This window comes from Planococcus citri, chromosome 5 (assembly GCF_950023065.1).
Source record: "Planococcus citri chromosome 5, ihPlaCitr1.1, whole genome shotgun sequence".
In the NCBI taxonomy this organism is placed as follows: domain Eukaryota; kingdom Metazoa; phylum Arthropoda; class Insecta; order Hemiptera; family Pseudococcidae; genus Planococcus; species Planococcus citri.
In genome coordinates, this window is record NC_088681.1 from 64,781,183 (window position 1) to 64,795,740 (window position 14,558).

General features: G+C 34.2%; 2 protein-coding genes across 2 annotated transcripts in view; one reads left to right on the forward strand and one right to left on the reverse strand.

Annotated features, from left to right (window-relative positions):
- LOC135847744 (uncharacterized) overlaps positions 1 to 10,058 on the forward strand; it is a 128,638-nt gene extending 118,580 nt beyond the window's left edge. The window contains exons 3-4 of the mRNA XM_065367441.1: positions 2,443 to 2,535; positions 7,474 to 10,058. Of these exons, the coding sequence (XP_065223513.1) occupies positions 7,481 to 9,406 (1,926 nt within the window). The 5' untranslated portion in view covers positions 2,443 to 2,535; positions 7,474 to 7,480 and the 3' untranslated portion in view covers positions 9,407 to 10,058. The remainder of the gene's footprint in view (positions 1 to 2,442; positions 2,536 to 7,473) is intronic.
- A 3,196-nt stretch (positions 10,059 to 13,254) lies between these two features.
- On the reverse strand, positions 13,255 to 13,590 carry LOC135848429 (uncharacterized protein K02A2.6-like). Its single transcript, XM_065368331.1, has one exon. The coding sequence runs from the start codon at positions 13,588 to 13,590 to the stop codon at positions 13,255 to 13,257; it is 336 nt and encodes a 111-aa protein (XP_065224403.1).
- Between the last annotated feature and the right edge of the window lie 968 nt (positions 13,591 to 14,558).

Below are 14,558 nucleotides of genomic sequence, written 5' to 3' on the forward strand. Positions count from 1 at the left end.
CTTCAAAATCATTTGAAAACACCATGTAGTCTAGTTCAGTGGCAAAATGTATATTTTAGGCAATAAACGGCAAATTATGATAAAGCTTTGAAATTTGGTATGATGAACAAGGACACCAACAGAAAATTTTTAAGCCCGGGAGGCAATCGCCAAGTCCCATAGGAGGGGAATGGGGGTGATTTGGGGGAGGGTTCAGCTCCCCATTTTTCCAAATGGGGCTAACGGGGCGATATTGGTGTCAATTCCATATGATTGAAACCCGCTGAGTTCGAAAATACCATTACTTTCAAAATCTGAGGAAGAGGCATGCCTCAAATTTGAGATTTTCTGAGTAAAGTTTTTGCATTTTTCTCAAAAATACGCCAAAATTACAGTTTTTCAACCCTAGACGACACGCTGATCTTCCATCGACATTTTTATGGTCATTTTCGGATTCTACAGGTCAATTACAATGCGAATCGACCATCAATACTTTCGCATACCTCTACCGTGGATGTACAGAGGGGTCTAAAGGGGTTAAAAATTGGCGTTTTTTCGGCATTTTCTCGCAAAAATCATGGTTTTTGAACTGTGCACCGAATACAATTAGCGGGAGAAGGTTCTAATGTCGACTACCGAGGTAATGATGTTTGTATCAATGTTTTTTGTACCGTCGAACCCAAATTTGCAATCATTTTTTCGATTCCAAGGGGAGGGGGGTGAGACCATATAGGGGAGTAGGTACATTTTTCACAAAAAATCGACATGTACCTATATCAAAATGTAGGTTTTCAAGAACGGTGATTTCAGAAATGTTATCAGTTTTTGATTTTGGTTGAAGCTAAGGGGATGATACTGCATTCAAGGGGTGGGGGATGAAATTTTTCACAAAAAATCGACATGTATATCAAAATGTAGGTTTTCAAGGATGCTGATTTCAGAACTTCTCTGAGCCGGAACACAAAACGTAATTGAAAGAAAAAGATTGATGTACATGGCGATTTTTTGTGAAAAATTTCATCCCCCATCTCTCGAATGCTGTATCACCCCTTTGGGATCGACCAAAATGAAAAACTGATAGCATTTCTGAAATAGGGTATATCCCAAATTTCAGCTTTCTTGGTCAATTTAGTAAAATTTGGATTTTCCCTCATTTTTGGCCTAAATTCGATTTTCAAAAATTCACCAAAAATCGAAAAACGCACTTAAGCACTTGAAATTTTGACAGGTGATAAATTTTTGCATGATCTTTCCATCTACCTTTGTAAGGTTTGAAAAATTTCGTGCAAGTCCTATGTTAAAACGCTTGCCATCATTATTATGGGTTTATTTTTCTCTGGATTGATGTGAAAATATCTGCTCACATACACAGGTCTGATTTTTAATCCGATCGCGCTTTTTCCTCTGGCTTTTCAGCCTTTGCATTGTTTGCTGGTTTGGTGTTCATCGCTTCTATATTTTTGAGCTCGCGGTCTAAATAAATCAATTATTTGATAAATACTGCCTACTTTTTGTTATCAAACATCCATGTCTTCGAAGTTCCTTTTAAAACTGTTTTTGTACTCTCGTTCTACACTCATGGGCTCTGAAAGTTTTCTGATAATTGAAGAAATCATGTGACGTGGTGATTTATCGAATTGTTGAGAACCCTGAATAATTCGAAGATCAGGTTTTGGTTTTCGAAAAGTCTCCCATTTTCGACAAAGACTGCGATAAAGTATTTTTCTTGCCAATTTTATTGTCAAATACTACCTAACCTACTGCTTTTTGTTGAAATTGTCAAAAATGCTCACTTTTTCAAAATTTGATAAACATCAACATTCTGTTTTTTTTCCTTTTGAAAAAAATTCAAAAAGTCTTGGTCCTTCTAAAAATTATTTAAAAATCTTGTTGTTTTTTTTTGTCAAAAATTACCAAAAATTCTAGCTTTTTAGCAGTAGAAAAGTTGTTCGTTTCTTCCTTGAAAAAATTTTATGAAAAAAGTTAAAATGAAAATTGATTTTTTTAAAAATAAATTCCCAAAAATGACTGATTTTCTATAAAATTATCAAATTTTTAATACTTGAAAAAATTCTTGTTTTTTGGAAAAATTAACTATTTTTTTATTTTTCTAAAAATCATCCTAAAGCCTTCTTTTTTTTTTATTTTTGTCAAAAATTGCGTAAAAGTATCTATCGATTTTTCGCTCGAAAGGCGAGAGGCCGGCTTTTTGCTAAAATGGCCAAAGTAATATTTTTATTAGATACTATTGGTAATTTTTTGTCGTATCCTCAAGATCTGTGAAACTGGTAGCAAATCTGTTTGGAAAATTTGAAATTATTTAGCAATTTTAAAACTTACGAATTTGAATTATCGAGTCGAATGCTCATCCCCTCTTCTACATAGGTACTTGGATTGTACGATAAAACGAAATTTTCCGCCAATTAATTCTAATCGCATACTTTTGTTTTGATTTTGTTTCAGTTGTGACGGAACTTTTAATCGATTCTCGATATTGATTTACGTATCAGTTCAGTTTGACTGCGCCGATAATTCTTGCTGCTGGTCTCCAGAACGGTAAGTGCAGTTTGATTGTATACGCGCAAAATAATGCACACGAAAGCTCAAATTACGTACGAATGGAATGACATCGAGCTGTATTTATTTTGCTGATTTTTTGCTTATTTAAAAGGTGGTGGGTATTGGGTAAGGTAAAAATGGCGCATCGAGTTTTCATTTCTTTGTCATCGTGTTCGAAAATGGATCACTCGCAACTAATGTCCGTAGAAAAATCTGAAAAGAGCTTTAGTTCTCGTGTTAACTTAATCACTGAAGCTACATACATATAAAAAGATCAAACGTGTCTCTAGAATTTGCAGTTGTGCATTTGCAAGTAACTCGAATAATGATGTTACAATTATTTATATGTGCATATGAGACAGAAGCAGTACTCTTGCAGATTTTGTCATCTAATTCCGTACAATTGATACTGTCTCTCATACTCGATGCTGCCTAATTGAACAAAAGGTGACAGGTGACCTAAAAAGAGGCCATATAGAAAGGGGAGAATTTGAATTTTCATATGAAATTGATGCATCGTGAAAAGCGACGAGCTATGATACAAATTTGTGTTGGTGATGATGATTGTTCGAAGTATTACGACCTTATTGCATTTCTTTGATTGTGTTCTCATTTAGAACGCGTTTTACCGTTTGCGGACATGAAATTTGAAGTGATTTTTTTTTTTTAGTTTGTGTTTGTTTATGAATTCCTGTGACAGTTATACGGTCGGAAAGTGTTTCTATTTTATGGTGTATTGAATAATTGAATGATTGATCAGCGATACTGATTATAATGAGCTGTCGCTGTTGATGACATTCGTAATTGGTACTAAATTACTGGTAGGTAATTTTAATCATCTTTTTTCATACAAAAATTGATTAAACTTTTTTTCAAAACACAAAAAAATTGAAAATATTTATCGTTGAAGCTCCTTGCATCTTCGACAATATCAGAGTGGTTTTGGTAGCCAAGTTTTGGGTTCGGCTGCAGTGGCTGCACCGATTCAACTTTTAAATTTTTTGTTGGTTCCTCACATTAGGAGTGGGAAATCGATATTGAAGTAGGTGTAAGGTAGTGAAGTTTGTTTCTTCTGCTGTTGAAATATTATCGTCGTAAATATGTACCCAACTTTGCAGCGTTGGTTTTGGGAATTGCTGAAATTTGGTGAAAATCACTTAATGGTGATTGAAATATACTCGTATGTACTTGAAAGCACAAATAGTTGCGAAAATTTTCAAAGGTATAAAGTTGAGCTTCACTCGATAGCTCAATATTCTAATTCTTGCCGAATTTAGAAGCTAGGATTTGAAAATTCTAAAATTATAGCTTTTCAGCAGTAGAAAAGTCTTTTTTTTTTCTAAAAATTTTTGCAAAAAAACGTTGCTATGAAATGTGATTTTTTGCCAATACCCTAATTACCGACCCAGAAATGACTAATTTTCAAATTTCTGATTTTTGAAATAATTGTAGCATTTTTGGCTAAATTGTATTATGAGGTTTATATGCATCAAGTAAATTAGTACTATTAAAGTATATAAATCATTGTGCAGTAATGTTGTTCGGAATTATTATCCTATATTGCGCATTGAGAAGTGGTAAAAAGAGTGAAAATTCTAGTGGTGAAAATTTGTAAGCATAAAAATGATTGTGCTTGTTCAGATTAGCGTTGGCTTGATCAGATGGAATCATTTATTTGGTCAGAGGTTGTCGTTTTATTGATCTGATTCGACGTGGTGTTTTCCCCTTCGGCTTCTGGGTTTTCTCTGCTGTTTGTGTGCTGGCCTTGTGCACTCTTTTAAAACGCTTGTTTGTACTCTCTTTTTACACAAATATTTGCCAAAGTTGTCGAGCAGTGTTAAGTTGAGCTGTTCTTGACAGATGAATATTCAAATGCTTGTCAAATTTTTGAGATAGAAGACGTTGAAATTAGAGTACAAAATAAATTTCACATTTTCAGCAGTTTATAATAAGAATTGAGTAATCGTAATTTCCGAAAAAAAAAAATTGAAAATTTCATGAAAATTGAGTCGCAGCATATTCAAAATTATAATTTGCTGTCATTTTCAAGAAACTAACGAATAAATTTTGCAAAAATATTCCATAAACATCACGATTTGATTTTTCAAGTTCCATATTTCGCTTGAAGAAAGAAAATTTTCAGTCTATGGAACTCTAATGCGACATTGCGGGGTTAAACTGTAAAAAAATTGATCTCAAACCAATCTGATTATAGAGCGGGAAAGTAACGTAAAAAAGCAGGGGCAAAAAGGAAAAAATTGACACATAAATTTTTTCTTCGGGAATGTGTTCAGATGGACCCTCTGAACCACCAAAAAAAAGCCGACTCTCCTACCCCTGGAGGAAAATTTTTTAGGGGGCTGAAACCGGTGCCGATTCACGTTTTTTGCGTTTTACTCAGTAAATATTAGGTTTTTGAGAAAAACTACCATGACGAAAAATGTTCCCCTTCAAATTCTCGACAATTTGATACTGCGCTCGATACCCATTGCTCAAGGGGGTGTCCAAAAAAAGGGGTGGAAAGAGTAGGTGTTTCAAAAAAGGTCAGTCCAATAAGTTGATCAAAATTACCACTTAAAATCATTCGTTTTCGCTCAAATTTTTTTTACAAAGTCTACTCACCCAACTACTAATTAAACTACCATTGGTTTGTCTTCAACCCTCCTCGGGGGTTCGTGAGGGTTGCTTGATTTTTCAAGTAACACACTACTGAATCATATATTTGAAAACAAATCTGGAGTGCGATATAACGAATAGTACTCGTATGTTTTCGAGGTCGCTGAATACGAATATGAACTTATTTTTTGCCTACAACCCCTCAACGCCCCTCTGTGCCCCAAAATGAGGGTCAAAATTTTGAAAAATTGTGAAAAGTCGAGTGATATATTGACTTGTATGTTTTTGAGACACTGAACTGGAATATGCACTTTTTTCCTGCTCTGCGTACAATTGAAGCATGTGTTTCCAAAACGCACTAAGTCCATTTTTGAAGATTCTGAGATTGCAAGGCCATCTAGCATAAAGTTGAGGCCCAAAATGGCTGATTTTTTGATATGTTGTGCCCAAGGGTCTTGACTATAACATATCAAAAAATCAGCCAATTTGGGCCATTTCTACGTTTCCAAATTGTACTAAGTATCATGAATTTCTTATCAATATTTTTTTGGACTTAGTGCGTTTTGGAAACACATGCTTCAATTCTTCAAAATCTCCTTACGCCCCCTAAATAGGATAACATTTTTACTTAATAAAGCTAGAAAGCTGAAATTTAGTATGTATTCTATTTTCGATTCCCTAAATCGACTGGAAACACATTCAAGCCATTTCGAGTCGTTCTGGAGTCTCCAGCAGATTTTTGAAAATTTTTGGTAGCATTTTGTGGAAATTTCAACTTCCAGAAATTTGCAAGAGACTCCAGAAGTGCTCAAAATAACTACAAAACATATTCTGCTTAGTTACGAAAAATTTTAATTTTTTTTAAAATAATTTTTTTGCAACGATTTAAAATGTTTACCAAAAATCAAAAAATGGACTTGAAATGCCTAGAACTGAAATTTTTGCTGTTGGGTATTTTTGCATGCTCTTTAGTTTTAGTTTACGTAGTTTTGTTCAAAAATTTTCCTGCTGATTGGAATCCCTCTCTCCTTCTTAGTTCTCTCCTCATCAAAGTTTCAATGAATGATTATTACCAACTTCAAACCCTCATTTTGGGGCACAGAGGGGCTTTGAGGGGTTGTAGGCAAAAAATAAGTTCATATTCGTACTAAGCGATTTCGAAAACATACCATTCAATGTCACTCGACTTTTCACATTTTTTCAAAATTTTGGCCTTTTTTTAGGGCAGTTGGGAGCTGTGAGGGGTTGGGCCCAAAAAATAGGGCTATACTCGTGCTCAGCGACCTCGAAAACGTACCATTCGATATATCACTCGACTTTTCACGATTTTTCAAAATTTTCACCCCCATTTTGGGGCACAGAGAGGCATTGGGGGGTGGGACCCAAAAAATAAGTTCATATTCGCACTCGGCGACCTCGAAAACGTACCATTCGATATATCACTCGACTTTTCACGATTTTTCAAAATTTTGATCCACATTTTGGGGCACAGAGGGGCTTTGAGGGGTTGTATGCAAAAAATAAGTTCATATTCGTATTCAGCGACCTCGAAAACATGATATTCGATATATCGCACTCCAGATTTGTTTTCAAATATATGATTCAGTAGTGTGTTACTTGAAAAATCAAGCAACCCTCACGAACCCCCGAGGAGGGTTGAAGACAAACCAATGGTAGTTTAATTAGTAGTTGGGTGAGTAGACTTTGTAAAAAAAATTTGAGCGAAAACGAATGATTTTAAGTGGTAATTTTGATCAACTTATTGGACTGACCTTTTTTGAAACACCTACTCTTTCCACCCCTTTTTTTGGACACCCCCTTGAGCAATGGGTATCGAGCGCAGTATCAAATTGTCGAGAATTTGAAGGGGAACATTTTTCGTCATGGTAGTTTTTCTCAAAAACCTAATATTTACTGAGTAAAACGCAAAAAACGTGAATCAGAACCGGTTTCAGTCCCCTGAAAAATTTTCCTCCAGGGGTAGGAGAGTCGGTTTTTTTTGTGGTTCGGAGGGTCCATCTGAACACATTCCCGAAGAAAAAATTTATGTGCCAATTTTTTCCTTTTTAAAACCGCTATTTGCCCGCTCTATTAGATCTATATTAAGACCCGATTAGTTCCTATCAGGTCTACCATCAGATTCCCATGGGCATTGATTGACCTTGGGTGGGTATGTAATGATAAAATTGTGCTGGTAAAAAGGAAAAAAATCCTTACTGAGCTGGAATGCATGCTAACAAAAGTAATTTTGGAATTTGGGTCATAAGTTTTATGTATCCATATACTTTCAGTCGAGTAATTCGATCGTTACAATTCTAGGTTCAAAATGGAAGTTGAACAACTCCAAGTATCAGAAATGGCTCAAGTCTCGCCAGAAGTATACGATATGATTCATTCTACTACGGTATCGCTAAAAGAACTATCGGCAATAACCGTTAGCCTGGAAATACTATGGCGCCGTGAAATTACTAATGAACATCGCCAAACCAGTTTATTAAAAAGTTTTAGGATTGGGCAACGTGACTCAGAGTCTGTAGTACAAATCCCATGGAAAGCTGTTCTTCCTGATTTACCATCAGCGATTTACGATCTCGTTAATAAATACGTCATAGTATTACGGAATTCGCTCAGTCACTGGCTAACAATTTCTGCTCAGTATACTTCGGATTTTGAATGTTGGTCGGAATTTTTAGGGAAATTCGCTGATTTTGTGTGCGATTACGACGGCGCTGTACATTTTCGTAGGACAGCCGAACGTATCCTGCGTTGTGATAGGGTCAGCGATGATATGAAATTCAGAATCGCCTGCGCGTATTATTTCGAAGACGATATTCGACGATTGTGGCCATTTGTTTCGAAGAACATGGACATCGATAGTATTGATTTTAGAACACATCCGCATACGTATTACTGGATTTGTCGTCTGTCGAATAAGTTGGATAAGATTAGTCTAACCGAGGGAAACGTTAATATCGATGAAGAAATGTTGAATCAGTACTGGGGGGCTACTGAAGCTTCGTTGGAGTACTTTTGGAAAGGCGTGTCTGTCGAAAATCGAATGCAAAAAGCTGTCGACGTTCACTGCTACGATCCGCAATGTTTTGTTAGGATCATTCTACCGAAACTGGACGATCAACAGCTGGAGGAATTTGTCAATGAGCGCGGCCACCGCTTAATGTTTTACCTGTTGCGGACTTACTGGAACGATGAAAGACTCGTTCTAAAAACTTGGTTGTACATTAGAAACGTAATGAATCGAAGCACTTTCACGAAACATGTTTTCATGCAGGGCTTGCTGAAAGATCATCACAGAGAAGTGGTGGACGAATCCGACGATGGCTTTGATGGCATTTCCGTAGTGAGAAATAGTTTCTTGTATTTGTGTAGTGAAATATGGAACAACACTCCGGATAATTTGAAACAATCAGCGATCGCAGATTTGTTATCCGGTTCCAAGTTGTTGGAAAGGTTTCAGTTTGATATGTGGATGCCTGATAATTATTGTGTTACAATTCAGCTAAACGTCGAGCTGCTATTGATCATTTTACGATGCGTATCCTTTGCAGAGAGAAACTCATTCTGGCACAACTGCTGGCACCTGTTGATTGCAATGGTGCCAGGCGAAGATTTGCAACGAATTATGAATCTGTGTTTCGAAAACAACGAACGTAAGATGGCTAAATTTAAGCAGCACACCATGGCCATTAGTGAAACTGTACGTGAATTGTGCGTTGAATTACTGCGAAAGGGCAAGCATTTCAACTATTTGATTGAGTTTGTGAGTTTCATGTGTCCCGAAAAGCAAACCGCCAGCGATTACAAACAACTAATTGTTGAATCGTATTTTCTCGGTCAATGCTATTCTGGGATCAGTAATCGTTCTGAAAAATTCATCGAGTTCATCACCGATGCTTATACCACCGTCGACGAGTTATCCGTCGACTTCAAAACTCAACCGATGTTTTCAGAAGTTTGGGCGAATACGCTTATCAAATTCATTCACGAATACGTTTCGACGGAAGAAGCTGTAGTACAGCGCAAAATTCGTATTGCTGAATTGGTGAAAGAGTATTTGACCATTAATCGTCATCTTCTTCGTAGTGAAGAACCTCGAGACAAAAACGTTATGTTTGATTTTAATAAGATTTTGTTGTGGTGTTTGGGGAGCGAGGAAGAAGTTGAGAAATTCGAATCAATGTTGCAAAAGCAGGGACTGAAAGCTTCAAAATGTAACTTAACTTTCAGCTTCTAACTTGCGAAAGAAAAAACTGAAACTTTTGGCTTTAGCTTTCAGCTTTAGCAATTAATTCGGCTAGCTTTTGGCTAGCTTTCGGTTTTTCTAAAAATCAGCTAAATTTGAAATTTTGAATGAAAAATAACTAAGCACCGTATTCATAGATGGTAAATTTGTTACTTATGGATCACTTGTCTAAAATGGTGAATTTTGATTCAATTTTTCCCATAGACGAATGAAAACTTCATATTTTCAGAGTGATAAATCGATACTTTGAAGCCAATTTCTCAACTAAAAAAATTTCAAAAAATTCAATCAAAACTATAAAAAAAAGCTTGGTAAAAAGCCGTATGAAATGAAACTTCTAGCTGGCTTTTGACTTTTTCAAAATGAAACTTGGCTAGCTTTCAACTTTCAAAATTCGGTGACAAATATGAAACTTTCGGCTTTTTTCGGCTTTTGGCTTTCAGCTTTTGGCTAGCTTTCAGTCCCTGTGCAAAAGTAATTCTGATAATTGCGTCGTAACTTATTTTTAATTTCATTTTATTTTTCAAGTGTGAGGTTTACGTTAGTTTTTTAGTACTATCATTATTTACGAGTACATTTTTTATTCTTCAATTTTGTATTGTAATAAATATGAGTTTGTGCCTCGAGTAAAATCTACATTAAATTTGAATTCATTGTGCAGTTATTTCATGGGGAATGATGCTAAATTGAGCGTTCAGCGTTGAGAAAAGGTTACCTAGAAAGAGTGAAGATCACATAAAAAATTATTTAAATTCGCCAACTTCGTATAAAGTTTTAGATGTATTTTCTCCAGAGTGTCATGATCAGTGGCGGATCTGAGGGAAAAGATTCACGCAGAATGTGATTTTTAGGTACCCCCTTTCTCGAAGAATTGTATTTCCAAACTTGCAAATTTAGTAACAAAATTAAACTTCTGAGTAATTTTAACATGAACGAGACGTAAAATTTTTAATGATGTTGGATTTTTCAATATGTTTGGCCAATCATGACTTGAAAAAAAAAACAGGTGCTTTTAAGATTTTTGCCAAAAAAAAAACTACACTTTCTAGCGTATTTGACAAACAAAATCGGTTTTTCGATAATTTCGACAAAAAAAGTAACAGGGTAAGATTTATTGGTATTTTGATAAAAATCCAAGCTTTTTTTTGGCAATTTTGGCAAACAATAAAAATAGAATTTTTGCCAAAAAAAAGCAAGACTCAACAATTTTGACAGATTGACACGAAAGGTCACTTTTGGGACTGTCTGGCATTTTTGATAAAAAAATATACATTTTTTGTATTCTTTACAAATCGCAGAATTTTTCAGAATATTTTGACAAATAAAATAAAATTTTTTGGTAAATTTGACGAAAATAGCAGATTTTTGGGCGACAAAATATGTACCTACTTATTGAATATTTTAACAGAAAAGGTTTTTTTTTTGCATTTGTGGCAAAAAAAACAGTTTGGAGGGGTTTATTCAATTTTGGCAAAAAAACGTTTTTGAAAATTTTGATTCAAAAACCACAAATTTCTTTTAATTTAAAAAAAAAATATCTTTCAATTTCTACTATACTAGATTTTTTGCAATATTTCGACAAAAATGGTAAGATTTTTTGAAAATTTTTATGAAAAACTGATTCTTTTTTTTTTTTTGAAATTGGAAAACAGTTATTTTACACAATTTTGCCAAAAACCAGATTTTCTGGCTATTTTAATTAAAACAGCAATTTTTCCGGCTTATTTTTTGGCAATTTTGGTGCAAAAAAGCAAGACTTGCCAATTTCAACAGATATTTAAAAAATCGTTTTTTTTTGGCAGTTTTGACTAACAATGGGTGCTTTTTACAGTTTTTACAAGAAAGTAGAATTTTTCACAATTTTTACACGAAAGGTAAATTTTTGAGGCTTTTTGGCATTTTTGATTTTAAAAAAATAGGCATTTTTCGCATTCTTTACGAATTGTTGAATTTTTCAAAATATTTTGGCAAGAAACTACTTTCTGGATATTTTGACTAGAAAAGGTTTCTTTTGCATTTGTGGCAAAAAACCACACATTGTGGGGGTTTTATTCAATTTTGAAAAAAATGTCTTACCATTTCTACAGGATTTTTCGCAACATTTCGACAAAAAAGGTAAGATTTTTTTTTTCAATTTTTATGAAAAACTGATTCTTTTTTTTTGAAATTAGAAGACAGTTATTTTTTCACTATTTTGCCAACCTCATTTTCTGGCAATGTTAATTAAAACAACAATTTTTTTTTTAGGGCAGTTTTGACATTTTTTACAGTGCTTACAAAAATACGAGTAGGTATAGACCTTTTTGCAATTTTCGTGAAGAATTAAGATTTTTTTGAAAATTTTGATAATAATCAATTTCTTGCTCCTGAGAACTTGGAAATACATTTTGGCAAATTTTTAGGGAATTTCTTTTTTTTTTGTAATTTTTAGTAACTTTATTTCTTTTTTCAGTGTTTTATTTACATCCCAACAGGGTTCTGGCACTTTTTCATGCACTTTTAGCAAGTTGTCGCAACATTTCAACATTTGAAAAAATATTTTTTCTCAATTTTTACCATTATTTTATTACTTTTGGTAATTTTAATGCGTTTCTTGAGTGTTTTGTACATCATTCTGTCGAATTATTTTTAGTGAATTTTATGCTTTTTGAGCATTTTTTTTCAAATTATTTTAATTTTTTTTTTAATACTACGTAGAATTGAGCTATGCTGTAAGAAAAGTTATTAAGAATGGTTTGAAATTGAGCGTTGAAAAGATGAAGAATAAACCAAAAAAAAAAAAAAATGTCAACGAAATAATAGATACCTATCCCTTCCTCCTGATTTTCTCTCATTACATTATTTGATGGTCCAGAGTCCGCCTTTTCCTCTGATACAAAACAAAAAAATCATTCATACTGATTCTGTCTCTGTCTTAGCTGAGTCTCTTTTTTTCAAAAAATTGGCCAGAAATCTTGTGTTCTGCCGAAAGCAGTGGAAAAGGCTTGCCTTTTGCTATAAAATTTTCAAAATCAGCTGCTGAAAAAATTCTCACTTTTTTCTCGAGAAGATTTGGTTTTTGATAAATTGTCAATGTTCCATTTTTTTTCAATTTCGAAAATTATCCCAAGCTTTCGTTTTTTAAAAAAATCAGAAATTGCAAATAATCAGAGATCTTTTTGTGATGGGATTTGCAAAACCATTTTGGGGAAGGGGGGGGGGGAGGAAATGGCCAAAAATTCTGATTACGATGTACAAAAAATATCATAAATTGAAAAGGTTGTGATTTGTCACAATTGGTTTATTCGGTTTTTAGGAACGCTAATTACGAATATCAACTCTTTATTTTGATGCAGCCGCTCTGAAGTCTCCATTGGCCCCCCTCCCACCAGATTTACTGAAAATTGAAGAAACCTTGTGACATATGGTTTATTGGATTGAAGTGGGGGGGGGGGCGTTGAATACGAATATCAGTTTGTACTTTTGATTTGACTTCTGCAACGCCCTCATTGACTATCAAAATATCTTGAAAATTGAATAAATTGAGTCAGATGTTGGCTGAAGTGAAACACTTGAACAGTTTTTGAGAAAAAAATTCAACGAAGAGCAATTATTTTCATGTTTTAGAAAAAATGTTTAAACTCTTTTATTGATGTCATTATCTAAAGATGATCAATAATAATTTTTTCCAATTCTTACTATGTACTTGTTTCGAGTGTGAATAATCTACTTCAGCTTAATGCAATTTTTCATTTATTTTACCTAATTCGTCTTAAAAATTCAATTCATCATGTTTTTCCAGATTTTTTTACCCCTGTAAAAAAAAATATCGCAGTGTAATGTTTTAAACATGTTTAATTTCACATGATCGGTAGAATTTTTGGATACCCGTGAACTGTGAATAATTCTTCGAGTGCGAGCATAGTTGACAACGACGTTGGATCTTTGTTGAAAATCTTGATTTCTGGCCATTTTGATTTTGCATCGACTACAATCAAAAACTGATAGCCTTTTCTGGGACCGGTGAAATCGATGTGAATTCGATCAAAATTATTTTCAGGAATTTCCCAGTGATGAACTTTGACCTTGGCTGGTTGTTTCTGGTATTCTGAACATTGAACGCAGGATTTTACTAAACGTTCTAAATCAGCGTCAATTCCGGACCAATAGCAGTAATTTTGCGCCAACTGCTTCATTTTGACAATACCTAAGTGGGTCATATGCAATTCATTCATAATTGCAGGTTGAAGTTTCTTCGGAATGACAACACGATCGCCACGTAAGATGATACCATTTGAAATGGTGAATTTTTCGTCGACACATGCACCTGAACGAAGATCAGCTAATAATTTTGACAATTCTGGATCAGTACTTGTTTCTTGAGCAATCATAGCACTTGTAACTGCTGTTGAAGTGATATGATGTAGCGTTTCTTCTTGTAATTCGGCTCGAAAAGTTGGGAGAATTTCTCAGTCTCACCCCCACCCCTCAATCTCCCACCACACATCGATTCGTCACGCCTCTGAAAATAAAATGTAATGTTTTGTATGGAAAGTTGTGAGTATGCTCACCTCTTTTTTTACATTAAAATTTTTTTAAATCACTTTTTTGATTACTGTTTAGTTACTATAAAGTTATAATTTTTCAGAAAAATAAGTATGAGTACAATCCCCGATATTAAAATTTGTATTAAAGTACCAAGTTTCCCAATAATTACTCAATTTTCATTGAAAATATGAAAAAAATACGAAAAAGGTACGAAATTTTGTTTTTTGAATTTGATATACCTACACCAGACACCCTGGAAAAGCTACTGGTCAGGCGTATCTAAATATTAGGTACCAGGTACCTATTATAATTTTTTCGTTGCTTTTAAAAATTGAAAAGTTTTTGAAGTTTTTTTTGGCGTTGGTACATTTTCAATTTTGAAAATGTCATCGTCCTTCCAAAAGGTCCTTCTTTTTAATTTTCATATTTTGTTAGACAGGGTGTATTCTGATTTGTCGATTAATTCGATCATTACGATATTCTAGGTTCAAATGGAAGTTGAACAACACCAAGACAACGAAATGGTTCCAGTTTCGCCAAAAGTGTATGATATGATCCATTCGTCTCCGGTATCGCTGAAGGAGCTGTCAGCAATGGCCGTTAGCCTTACAATATG

Excerpts from the sequence above, each read along its gene's own strand:
- LOC135848429 (XM_065368331.1), bottom strand. The coding sequence starts at position 13,590 with ATGAAGCAGTTGGCGCAAAATTACTGCTATTGGTCCGGAATTGACGCT.